The sequence below is a fragment of the Triturus cristatus genome, chromosome 12, assembly GCF_964204655.1.
Source record: "Triturus cristatus chromosome 12, aTriCri1.1, whole genome shotgun sequence".
Taxonomy (NCBI): domain Eukaryota; kingdom Metazoa; phylum Chordata; class Amphibia; order Caudata; family Salamandridae; genus Triturus; species Triturus cristatus.
The window spans coordinates 2,951,737-2,964,764 of record NC_140595.1 but is presented as its reverse complement, the minus strand read 5'-3'; the positions used below and the strand labels follow the sequence as shown (position 1 = coordinate 2,964,764).

General features: G+C 61.0%; 1 protein-coding gene across 2 annotated transcripts in view; it reads right to left on the bottom strand.

Moving 5' to 3' along the window:
* REEP6 (receptor accessory protein 6) overlaps positions 1–10,972 on the bottom strand; it is an 87,136-nt gene extending 76,164 nt beyond the window's left edge. The window contains exon 1 of one of the 2 annotated variants that reach the window (XM_085638530.1): positions 10,435–10,972. In XM_085638530.1, coding sequence (XP_085494656.1) covers positions 10,435–10,549 — 115 coding nt within the window. In that variant the 5' untranslated portion in view covers positions 10,550–10,972. The remainder of the gene's footprint in view (positions 1–10,434) is intronic. The other variant, XM_085638531.1, reaches the window with a different exon arrangement.
* Positions 10,973–13,028: the final 2,056 nt, after the last annotated feature.

Sequence of the window (13,028 nt, the reverse complement as noted above, 5' to 3'; positions counted from 1 at the left end):
CCTCACTTGCCCTCACAGACCCCCCTAACCTGCCCCTCACAGACCCCCCTAACCTGCCCCTCACAGACCCCCCTCACCTGCCCCTCACAGACCCCCCTCACAGACCCGCCTCACTTGCCCCTCAGACTTGCCCTCACAGACGCCCTCACCTGCCCCAGCCACCCCTAACAGACCCCCTCACTTGCCCCTCAGACACCTCTGACTTGCCCTAACAGACCCCCCTCACTTGCCCCTCAGACCCCCTCATTTGCCCCTCAGACCCCCTCACAGAGCCACCTCTACTGCCCCCTCTCACTTGCCCTCACAGACCCCCTCACAGACTTGCCCTCACAGACCCCACTCACTTGGCCGCACAGACCCCCCTCACAGACCCCTCTCACTTGCCCCTCAGACCCCCCTCTCTTGCCCTCACAGACCCCCCTCTCTTGCCCTCACAGACCCCCTCTCTTGCCCTCACAGACCCCCCTCTCTTGCCCTTGGTGGTTCCTCACAGACACCCTCACCTGTCCCTCACAGACCGCCCTCACAGTCCCCCCTCACCTGTGCCTCACAGACCCCCCCTCACCTGCACCTCACAGACCCCCCCTCACCTGCGCCTCACAGACCCCCCTCACCTGCGCCTCACAGACCCCCCTCACCTGCGCCTCACAGACCCCCCCTCACCTGCGCCTCACAGACCCCCCCTCACCTGCGCCTCACAGACCCCCCCTCACCTGCGCCTCACAGACCCCCCTCACCTGCACCTCACAGACCCCCCCTCACCTGCGCCTCACAGACCCCTCTAACCTGCCCCTCACAGACCCCACTCACTCACCCTAACAGACCTCCCTCACCTGCCCCTCACAGAGCCACCTCAACTGCCCCTCACAGAGCCACCTCAACTGCCCCTCACAAGAGCCACCTCAACTGCCCCTCACAAGAGCCACCTCAACTGCCCCAGCTGCCCCTCACAGACCTCCCTCACTTGCCCCTCAGACCCCTCTCACTTGACCTCACAGATGCCCCTCACCTGCCCTTCACAGACCCCCCTCACTTGCCCTCACAGACCCCCCTCACTTGCCCTTGGTGGTTCCTCACAGACCCCCTCACCTGCCCTTCACAGACCCCCCTCACTTGCCCTCACAGACCCCCCTCACTTGCCCTTGGTGGTTCCTCACAGACCCCCTCACCTGTCCTTCACAGACCCCCCTCACTGACCCCTCTAACCTCCCCTTCAGAGACCCCACTAACTTGCCCTCACAGACCCCTCTCAGTTGCACTCACAGACGCCCCTCACCTGCCCTCACAGACCCACTCACAGATCCCACTCACTTGCCCTCACAGACCCCCCTCACTTAGCCCTCAGACCCCCCCACTTGCCCCTCAGACCCCCCCTCACTTGCCCCTCAGACCCCCCCTCACTTGCCCCTCAGACCCCCCCTCACTTGCCCCTCAGACCCCCCCCTCACTTGCCCCTCAGACCCCCCCTCACTTGCCCCTCAGACCCCCCCTCACTTGCCCCTCAAAGACCCCCCCTCACTTGCCCCTCAGACCCCCCCTCACTTGCCCCTCAGACCCCCCCTCACTTGCCCCTCAGACCCCCCCTCACTTGCCCCTCAGACCCCCCCTCACTTGCCCCTCAGACCCCCCCCCTCACTTGCCCCTCAGACCCCCCCTCACTTGCCCCTCAAAGACCCCCCTCACTTGCCCCTCAAAGACCCCCCCTCACTTGCCCCTCAAAGACCCCCCCCTCACTTGCCCCTCAAAGACCCCCCCCTCACTTGCCCCTCAAAGACCCCCCTCACTTGCCCCTCAAAGACCCCCCCTCACTTGCCCCTCAAAGACCCCCCCCTCACTTGCCCCTCAAAGACCCCCCCTCACTTGCCCTCACAGACCCCCCCTCACAGACCCCCCCTCACTTGCCCCTCAGACCCCCCCCTCACTTGCCCCTCAGACCCCCCCTCACTTGCCCCTCAAACCCCCCCTCACTTGCCCCTCAAAGACCCCCCTCACTTGCCCCTCAAAGACCCCCCCTCACTTGCCCCTCAAAGACCCCCCCTCACTTGCCCCTCAGACCCCCCCCTCACTTGCCCCTCAAAGACCCCCCTCACTTGCCCCTCAAAGACCCCCCCTCACTTGCCCCTCAAAGACCCCCCCTCACTTGCCCCTCAAAGACCCCCCCCTCACTTGCCCCTCAAAGACCCCCCCCCTCACTTGCCCCTCAAAGACCCCCCCCTCAAAGACCCCCCCTCACTTGCCCCTCACAGACCCCCCTCACTTGCCCCTCACAGACCCCCCTCACTTGCCCTCACAGACCCCCCCCCTCACAGACCCCCTGTTAGAAAAGGTAGACGGACCGGGAGGGTCGGCCGGGGTCAGGAGGAGAGGTCTCCGGGGAGAGCCGTCTCCAGCGATCGTACAGACAAGTAACTTCCCCCCCACAGACAGATATCACACACGGATAAGGTTCAGTGATCTTTATCGACACTTATTTAAGGTACGGTAAAATGGTACAAGGAGGTCTGGACTCAGGGGTCCCCTCGATTAGAGTCTCGTAAGGTAGGGAAGGGGGTAGCGGGACAGTCTATTTACCAATCAGGTAATTCGGATGAGATGGTGATGAGCTCACAATCCTCGAGCTTGGTGGTTAGGTGGTATGGGCCGCGGCAGCGCCAGCAGGTCCCGGTGCGGATGGTCGATACAACGGGCCGCGGCAGCGCCAGCAGGTCCCAGGAAGATGAAGGTTGCAGAGGGCCGCGGCAGCGCCAGCAGGTCCCGGGGAGGATGGTCGTTACAACGGGCCGCGGCAGCGCCAGCAGGTCCCAGGAAGATGAAGGTTGCAGAGGGCCGCGGCAGCGCCAGCAGGTCCCGGTGAGGATGGTCGGTACAACGGGCCGCGGCAGCGCCAGCAGGTCCCAGGAAGATGAAGGTTGCAGAAGGCCGCGGCAGCGCCAGCAGGCAGGACGATGGTTCACAAGAGCGGGCTACGGCAGCGCCAGTAGACCGTCAGGGTTGAGTTCACTCGGTGTCTCTCGACTCCAGGATACAACTGCCTTCCTGCTCCGGAGCTGTCTTAGTTATAGGGCTGGTGCCCTTTGATGTCCGGACCCTCGCACTTGGAGGTCGGAGGGTCCGGGATGAAGGTGTCCAGACACCCAGCAGGGGGTGGAGCCAGCGCCTGGGGGCTGCTGGAGGCGATCGGCACCTGGCGGGGGAAGAGCTCTTGACGCTTCGTTCTCCCATTGACCTGCCAAGTGGTCCGCTCACCTCCTGGGTGGATGGTGGTGCCGGGATGTCGGGGCCGGCCAGGCCCGGGGTTAGGGTCGAGGTGAGGCCACGCGGCCGCGTGGTGCAGGGCCCAAGATGGCGGCTTGACCTGGCCGGGGAAGCCGGTGGGGCTGGACCCCGTGATGAGTAGGGGTCCGAGGGCAGAGGGTCCGTCGGGAGACGGAGTACAGGGGCTTGTCACGGGGGTATGCTGGGTGGGCCGGAGCTCGGGCCCTGTCGTGCGGGGGGGGAGCCAGCCCTCTGTGTGGCCTGTCCAACATGCGTCCCCCCCAGCTGAAGGCGGGGAGAGTCACCCATCTCCTTGGGGACTCTCTTCGTCGAGGCGGAAAAAGCGGGACAGGCCGTCCGCGTTGGCGTGGTCTTGGCCTGGCCGGTGCTCCACAGTGAAGTCCATTCCCTGCAGGGAAATGGACCAGCGCAAGAGTTTTGGGTTCTCCCCCCGCATCTGCATCAGCCATTGCAGGGGTCGATGGTCGGTTTGTACCCGGAAGTGGGTACCGAAGAGATAGGGCCGGAGCTTTTTGAGGGCCCACACTACTGCAAATGCCTCCCTCTCGATTGTGCTCCAACGCTGTTCTCGGGCCAGGAGACGTCGACTGATGAAGGCCACCGGCTGGTCATGACCTTCGGGGTTCAGCTGAGAGAGGACGGCCCCGATGCCGTGGTCGGAGGCGTCGGTCTGTACTACAAATTCCCGACTGTAATCGGGGGCCTGGAGCACCGGGGCGGTGCACAGGGCGGCCTTCAGCTCTTCGAAGGCCGCTTGACAATCAGGAGTCCAGTGGACCCGCTTCGGTTGATTCTTGGATGTGAGTCCCGTGAGGGGCCCCACGATGCTGCCGTAGTCCTTCACGAACCGCCGGTAGTAGCCGGTGAGCCCTAAGAAGGCTCGGACCTCGGTCTGGGTGACGGGGGGCTGCCAGGACTGGATGGCAGCAATCTTAAGTTGTAGTGGGGCCACCAGCCCGCTTCCCACTTGGTGCCCCAGGTAGGTCACAGACCCTTGGCCAATTTGGCACTTGCCGGCTTTAATGGTGAGGCCGGCCCGCTGGAGGGCTTGGAGGACCTCTTGGAGGTGACGGAGGTGGTCGGACCAGTGGCGGCTGTATACAGCGATATCGTCCAGGTAGGCAGCGCTGAATTCTTCGAGCCCTGCCAAGACCTGGTTCACAAGACGTTGGAATGTGGCGGGGGCATTCTTCATGCCAAAGGGCATGACCTTAAATTGATAGTGGCCATCGGGGGTGGAGAAGGCTGACCGTTCCTGAGCCCTGGGTGTGAGGCCGATCTGCCAGTAGCCCGCCGTCAGGTCGAAGATACTAAGGTAGCGGGCGGCCCCCAGCCGGTCGATCAGCTCGTCTGCTCGGGGGATGGGATGAGCGTCGGTCCGGGTGACAGCGTTCAAGCCCCGGTAGTCGACGCAGAATCTCAGTTCAGGGGCGGTGCCGGGGGCAGCGGCCTTGGGAACTAATACAACCGGACTGGCCCAGGGACTGTCCGAGGGCTCGATGACCCCGATCGTGAGCATCTTGGCCACTTCCTCCTGTATGCAGGTCCGTACCCGATCTGGTACGCGGTAGGCCCGGTGCCGGACAGGGGGACTGTCCCCGGTGTCTACGTCGTGCAAACACCAAGGGGTGACCCCGGGGGTGAGTGAGAACAGGGCAGCGAACTGCAGCAGGAGGTCCCGGCAGTCCTGGCGTTGCTCCGAAGTGAGGGCGTCGGAGAGCCGGACCCCATCCACGGAGCCGTCCTTCTCCTGAGTCTTTAAGAGATCCGGGAGGGGCTCGGAGTCTTCTTCTGTACCACTGTCGGTCGCCATCAGGAGGCTTAGTTCGGAGCGCACAAAGTGTGGTTTGAGCCGGTTGGTGTGGAGGACCCGCAGGGGGTTCCGGGTGGACCCCATGTCGATGAGGTAAGTGACGGGGCTTTTACGCTCGACCACTTTGAAGGGCCCCGTCCACTTGTCTTGCAGGGCACATGGTTCGGTGGGGGACATCACCCATACTTGCTGCCCAGGCTCGAACTCAACGGAGGAGGCATTGTGATCATACCACCTTTTCATGTCCTCCTGACTGGCCTCGAGGTTCGCCTTGGCCATCTCCCTGAAGCGCCGGGTCTGGTTTCGTAGGGCCAGGAGGTATTTGAAGACGTCTGGAGGGGTCGTTAGGGGGGCCGACTCCCAGCCCTCCTTCACGAGGCTGAGGGGCCCTCGCACAGGGTGTCCGTATAGGAGTTCAAAGGGGCTAAAGCCGAGGGACTTCTGGGGTACTTCTCGGTAGGCGAAGAGGAGGCACGGGAGCAGTACATCCCACTGGCGACGGAGAGGCTCTTCCAATCCCCCAATCATCCCTTTGAGAGTGCGGTTGAACCGCTCCACTAGTCCGTTTCCTTGGGGGTGATAGGGGGTCGTGAATCTGTATGTGACCCCGCATTGTTGCCAGAGGGACTTCATGTACTTCGATATGAAGTTCGTACCTCGGTCGCTGACGACTTCTCGGGGGAAGCCTACCCGGGAGAAGATCCCCATCAGGGCCCGGCCAACCACTGGAGCGGTCACGGTCCGTAGGGGCACCGCCTCGGGATAGCGGGTGGCATGGTCCACTAGTACCAAGATGAACCTGTGTCCTTGTGCCGTGCGAGGGTCCAGCGGCCCCACAATGTCTATCCCCACCCTCTCGAACGGGGTGGTGACCACCGGGAAGGGTTGTAGAGGAGCCTTAAGCTTCCGGCCACTCTTCCCGCTTGCTTGGCATGTGGGGCACGATCGGCAGTGGTTCAGGACGTCATTCCTCATTTTTGGCCAGAAAAAGTGGGTCACCAGTCGACTGTACGTTTTATCTTGGCCCAGGTGCCCAGCCAGGGGGACATCGTGGGCTAGGTTGAGTAGAAAGTCTCGGAAGCGGAGCGGTACCACCAGAACTCGACTGGCCCCCAGCTCGGCGATTCTTTGCTCGCTGTAGAGCAGGTCGTTATCCCAGTAGACCCAGTGGGTTCCGGTGGTGTCCCCGGCGGCTTGGGTGCTGGCTTGTTGGCGAAGCCCCTCGAGGGAGGGACAGGTCTTTTGCTCCTGGCGGAACTGTTCTTGGGTGGGCCCCCCTTCTTGCCGCCACTGAGCCAGATCCGGAAGGTCCTGGGGTTGCGCGTTTTCTTCGGGGGCCGGGTCTGGGAGGTCGGCCTCGCCGTTGTCCTCTACGGGGGCAACCGGGGGCGGAGGTGCCGGCCATTCGGTTTCTTCTGATCGGGGGGCGGCCCGGCCGGCCATGGATCGGGTGGTTATGCAGGCCCAGTCCGGGAGGCCCAGCATCCCCAAGTGCTCTCTTCTCTCGACGGTGGCCCACGGGGAACTCTCGAGGTCATTCCCCAGGAGGCAGTCCACGGGGGCATCGTCCCGGACCGTCACTTTCAGTAGGCCGGAGACCCCTCCCCATTCAAACGGGACGCAGGCCATCTTGCACATGCTTTCAGAGTTATCTGCCGAGCGGACGGGGCAGAGAATGTTCGGCAAGATCTGCTCGGGCTTCACCAGGTGACAGCGGACGGCCGTCACGCTGGCGCCGGTGTCGCGCAAGGCCTCAGCTCTCTGTCCATTAATGGTCACCCACTGACCGTATTTCCTGGTGTTGGCGGGTAGGGGAGCCCGCGGAACCATGTCTCTTCCCCCTAAGCATGCCAGGACCATGGCGGCCGGTTCCCACCCTTGCTGGTCCGGCTCACACTCCTCGGGACCCTCCAACGACTGCTCCTCCCCCAGGGCAGCGGCAGCTACCTGGCGGGGTTTGGGCGTTTGGTTCAGCGGGCAGTTCGGATCGTTGGCGTAGTGGCCTAGTCGCTGGCATCTGTGGCACGTGACGTTGGCTCGGTACCCAGGCCGCAACGGGGGGTTGCCCCGGCCGGTCGGCGGCGGGGTGCTGGCCACGGTTGTTGCTGGCAAGGCGTCTCTCCCCCGCCCCTGGCCTCCTCCTCCTCCCCGAGGACGGTGCTGGCCTTGGTTGCTTCTGTTCTGGTCGTGTGGCCCTTTCCGGCCCACTCGGGTGCTCTCCCACCGGTCAGCTTCGGCGGCGAGCTGCCGGGGGTCAGTCAGCTTACTGTCGAGTAGATGCTGCCGGAGCTCGACGAAGCAGTTGTTTGACAGGTGTTCCCATACCATGAGGTTGAAGAGCTGTTCGTAGGTGGTGACCTGACTTCCCTTGATCCAACCCTCGAAGGCCCGGCTGAAATAGTTCACGTATTCCACCCAAGTGGTACCTGGGATCCGGGTGCAATCCCTGAACCTCTGGCGGTACATCTCGGGCGTGAGGCCGTAGCGGGTGAGGAGGGCAGCCTTCATGTGGTCGTAGGACGACATTTGGTGATCGGGGAGCTGCAGCAGGGCATCGCGACCCTCGTTGATAAATCTCCCCCAAAGTCCGGCTCCCCAATCACTCCGGTCGATCCGGTGGGAGGTCATTGCGAACTCATAGGCCTTAAACCATTGTTGTATGTCGTCTTCTCGGACATACTCGCGGACCACATCCTTGGGGATGTGAACTTTTTTCTCAGTTGGTCCCGGGGTGTGTGGTCTTTCAGGCACCCCCAAGTCCTTATGCTGTTTGCGCAGTTCTATCTCTGCCAATTGGCGCTCGTGCTCGAGCGTTATCTTTTTCTCTTCCAGCTCTCTCTGTCTCTGTTTTTCTTCTCGCTCCTCTCGAATCCGCATCTGCTCGAGGTTGAGTTTCTGTTCAGCTAACTTGAGCTCCCCATCCATCTTGAGTCGTGCCATCTCTAATTCGTGCAGTCTGACTCTGTCTCTTTCTCGTATCTCCTCCGGTGATAGGCCCGTTCCCCGTTCCTCGGGAGTCGTGGCGTTCCCCTCTGGTGTGACGCTGTTTTGGTCGGAGGGTCTTGCGACCCCCGTTTCTGTCCACGACTCAAGGGCGTGCTTTAGGTCATCCTTGGTACTCAGGCCAGTGGTAGCAATGCCAAGTTCTATGCAAAATTGTCTCAGTTCGCGGTGGTTGTACTCCTCTAGTTTCTCCATTTGGAACTTCTCGGTGGAGCTGCTATCTTTGGTCGACATCGTGCTTTGTCGTGGGGTGAGCTACTCTCTGTACGATTACGCGTTGATTCGGATCGCGCCGCTGGCCACCAATGTTAGAAAAGGTAGACGGACCGGGAGGGTCGGCCGGGGTCAGGAGGAGAGGTCTCCGGGGAGAGCCGTCTCCAGCGATCGTACAGACAAGTAACTTCCCCCCCACAGACAGATATCACACACGGATAAGGTTCAGTGATCTTTATCGACACTTATTTAAGGTACGGTAAAATGGTACAAGGAGGTCTGGACTCAGGGGTCCCCTCGATTAGAGTCTCGTAAGGTAGGGAAGGGGGTAGCGGGACAGTCTATTTACCAATCAGGTAATTCGGATGAGATGGTGATGAGCTCACAATCCTCGAGCTTGGTGGTTAGGTGGTATGGGCCGCGGCAGCGCCAGCAGGTCCCGGTGCGGATGGTCGATACAACGGGCCGCGGCAGCGCCAGCAGGTCCCAGGAAGATGAAGGTTGCAGAGGGCCGCGGCAGCGCCAGCAGGTCCCGGGGAGGATGGTCGTTACAACGGGCCGCGGCAGCGCCAGCAGGTCCCAGGAAGATGAAGGTTGCAGAGGGCCGCGGCAGCGCCAGCAGGTCCCGGTGAGGATGGTCGGTACAACGGGCCGCGGCAGCGCCAGCAGGTCCCAGGAAGATGAAGGTTGCAGAAGGCCGCGGCAGCGCCAGCAGGCAGGACGATGGTTCACAAGAGCGGGCTACGGCAGCGCCAGTAGACCGTCAGGGTTGAGTTCACTCGGTGTCTCTCGACTCCAGGATACAACTGCCTTCCTGCTCCGGAGCTGTCTTAGTTATAGGGCTGGTGCCCTTTGATGTCCGGACCCTCGCACTTGGAGGTCGGAGGGTCCGGGATGAAGGTGTCCAGACACCCAGCAGGGGGTGGAGCCAGCGCCTGGGGGCTGCTGGAGGCGATCGGCACCTGGCGGGGGAAGAGCTCTTGACGCTTCGTTCTCCCATTGACCTGCCAAGTGGTCCGCTCACCTCCTGGGTGGATGGTGGTGCCGGGATGTCGGGGCCGGCCAGGCCCGGGGTTAGGGTCGAGGTGAGGCCACGCGGCCGCGTGGTGCAGGGCCCAAGATGGCGGCTTGACCTGGCCGGGGAAGCCGGTGGGGCTGGACCCCGTGATGAGTAGGGGTCCGAGGGCAGAGGGTCCGTCGGGAGACGGAGTACAGGGGCTTGTCACGGGGGTATGCTGGGTGGGCCGGAGCTCGGGCCCTGTCGTGCGGGGGGGGAGCCAGCCCTCTGTGTGGCCTGTCCAACACCCCCCCTCACTTGCCCTTGGTGGTTCCTCACAGACCCCCTCACCTGTCTCTCACAGACCCCCCTCACCTGTGCCTCACAGACCCCCCTCACCTGTGACCCCCCTCACCTGTGCCTCACAGACACCCCTCACCTGTGCCTCACAGACACCCCTCACCTGTGCCTCACAGACACCCCTCACCTGTGCCTCACAGACACCCCTCACCTGTGCCTCACAGACACCCCTCACCTGTGCCTCACAGACCCCCCCTCACCTGTGCCTCACAGACCCCCCCTCACCTGTGCCTCACAGACCCCCCTCACCTGTCCTTTGGAGACCCCTCTCACTCGCCGACCCCCTCTAACCTGCCCCTCACAGACCCCACTCACTCACCCTCACAGACCCCACTCACCTGCCCTCACAGACCCCCCTCTGCTGCCCTTCACAAACCCCCTCACAGACACCACTCACTTGCTCTCACAGACCCTCCTCACCTGCCCCTCACAGACCCTCCTCACAGACCACCTCACCTGCCCTTGGTGGTTCCTCACAGACACCCTCACCTACCCTCGCAGACACCCCTCACCTGCCCTCCCAGACCCCCCTCACCTGCCCTCCCAGACCCCCCTCACCTGCCCTCGCAGACCCCCCTCACCTGTGCCTCACAGACTCCCCCCTCACCTCCACTCACAGACCCCCCTCACCTGGCCTCACAGACCCCCCTCACCTGCCCCTCACAGACCCTCCTCACCTCCCCCTCAACTGCACTCACAGACCCCACTTACTTGCCCTCACAGACCCCTCTCCGCTACCATTCACAGACACCCTCACAGACCCCTCCCTCACCTGCCGCCAGGTGCTCCCGCTTCAGGCCGCTCTTGGCCTCGAGTTTGCCCAGGACTCTGCCCAGCAGGTGGTCCCCGTGCAGGAAGGCGCGGATCCGCTCCCTGAGGGTCGCCATGGCGGGGTCTGGGGTCACTCGGTGTCCGGGGCTCGGGTCGTCGCTCACTCCCGGCTCAGCCGCTGATAATCCTGTGACCGCTGACGCCGGATCCGCGGGGCTCAGAGCTGTCAATCACGTGGAGGGGGCGGGGCCGGTGATACGAGCCACGGGGGCGGGGCAAAGAACTCAGTTACTCTCAGAGTGAGCGGGGCCTGGCTGATCTGCACCTGAGTGACACGAGCCACGGGGGCGGGGCTAAAGAACTGTCAGTTACACTCAAGAAGTTGCCAGACTTGGCTGATCTGTACTCTGAGGGGCGGAGCTCAATAACTGTCAGTTACACTTAAAGTGGGCGGGGCTTAGCTGGATAATGAGTGACAGGAGGGAGCCCCTCGGGGGAGATGTCTTAGGGATAGGGGAGGTGGGGAGCACAGGAGGGGTTTTGAGGGGCAGGTGGAGGTGGGGAGCACAGGAGGGGTTTTGAGGGGCAGGGTGAGGTGGGGAGCACAGGAGGGGTTTTGAGGGGCAGGGGGAGGTGGGATACAGACAGGAGGGGTTCTGAGTGCCAGGAGGAAGTGGGAGACTGGAGGCGCTGGGCGAGGCCAGTGACTGAAACTCCGCCCACCCCAGGCCACGCTTTTGGCAGACACCAGGTGTGTGTCAGGTGCTTTACCTGGGAGAACTTCTCCCTCTTATGATAATGTGTAAATATTTATACTTTGCCTGTTCTGTGCTGAGTTTATTTACTCCGTGTTTCTCCATCTTAGTTTGTTTGAGTGATGTTGTGATACATACCTGCTTTGGTAATACAGCCTCATGGAAGAGGCGGGGCCCGGGCAGCTGTAACTCTGAGGGGCCTTGAGAGGCAGCGGGTGCGGGTGAGACGGAGAAGCCTCTGGGTCAGTGCAGAGGCCAGGGTCAGGCGTGGTGGGATCTGACTGAAAGGACATCATAGGGTCGGCGGGAGTGGTCACTGAGTGATGGGAGAGGTTATAGTGCAGGTAAAGATGACAAGTAGTGACCTGGTGCCCTGGAGCAATGAATGCCAGTGCCATATCTGTCCTCTCTCAGGGTCTACGGGGCTCGAGGGCCTTTGGGTAATTCATGTAATAAGTATTGCTGCTGTCCTTGGTGACTCAGGATCTAAATACTACCTCAAGCGCGTGGAGATGCAAGGGTCTTTGGCTTAGTATCCGGTGCACACTTATTTCAGTGATGCACCCTGCACTAATTCAGGCAGCCCTCATGAGGATTTCTGTGGCCTTTGATAAACTTGGAACACTGTTTACCACAACGAAGCCGCTCCCGGTGGGGTGTCGCTAGTGCTAGTGCAGCTCAATCTGTGAGTGCAGGCATCTCACAAAAAGTGAAGGACTGGTCTCACACACCACCTGGTGTCAAGCTTCATCATTGACCAGTCCTCGTCCTCTAAAAACTTGGTTTGATAGAGGGCGGGCCTACACCTGACGACAGGGATGCACTTCTAAACTAAGTGGGGCCCATAGAAAAATATAGTGAGGTTAAAAAGCCATTACAGATGTCAAATTTAATTTTAATATTGCTGGCATCTATAGGGTAGTTAAAACAAAGTGATCGGTGTAATGGGGATATTATTGTCCCCCCACCGAAATCAATGGGGTCGACATGTTTCTGCCAAATGGCCCAATTGGGTCCGTGGCATTCATCAGGACCAACACAAACAAATAAACTGCGTTCCCATAGGATGTTGATTGAGGAGCACAGATATAGGCGCAGAGGCGGAGATCACGTCATGTATCAGGCTTGATCTAAGGGGTCTCCTGCCCTCACCCTCCTATGGAGCACAGTGTCCCAACTTTAGGTCTTTAGATATAGGTCACATCACAGTAGAGTGTGATCTATATCACCCCACTGAGTGGAAATCCTCTCGCCACAGTCTGGTAAGAGTGGAGCCCGCAGTTTATTTGTTTGTGTTGGTCCTGATGAATGCCACGGACCCAATTGGGCCATTTGGCAGAAACATGTCGACCCCATTGATTTCGGTGGGGGGACAATAATATCCCCATTACACCGATCACTTTGTTTTAACTACCCTATAGATGCCAGCAATATGAAAATTTAATTTGACATCTGTAATGGCTTTTTAGCCTCACTATCTTTTTCTATGTCCCCCACTTAGTTTAGAAGTGCATCCCTGTCGTCAGGTGTAGGCCCGCCCTCTATCAAACCAAGTTTTTAGAGGGTGAGGACTGATTAATGATGAAGCATGACACCAGGTGGTGTGTGAGACCAGTCCTTCACTTTTTAGGTCTCGCCTGACCCAGCGCATGCGCTGGTCTGGAGAGACTTATTGAGAGGGCTCCAAAAAGTGCTACCAGGCCAGCCTAGAGCTACAGTGCATGTGTGCGGGAGCGCGCGCCGCACTTTACCGTGATTACTTTCACTTTCGCGGCCGCACGGCCACTTTGATGTTTGATCGTGATCGCGATCACTTTGCATAGCCAATAGGTCTCGCTTT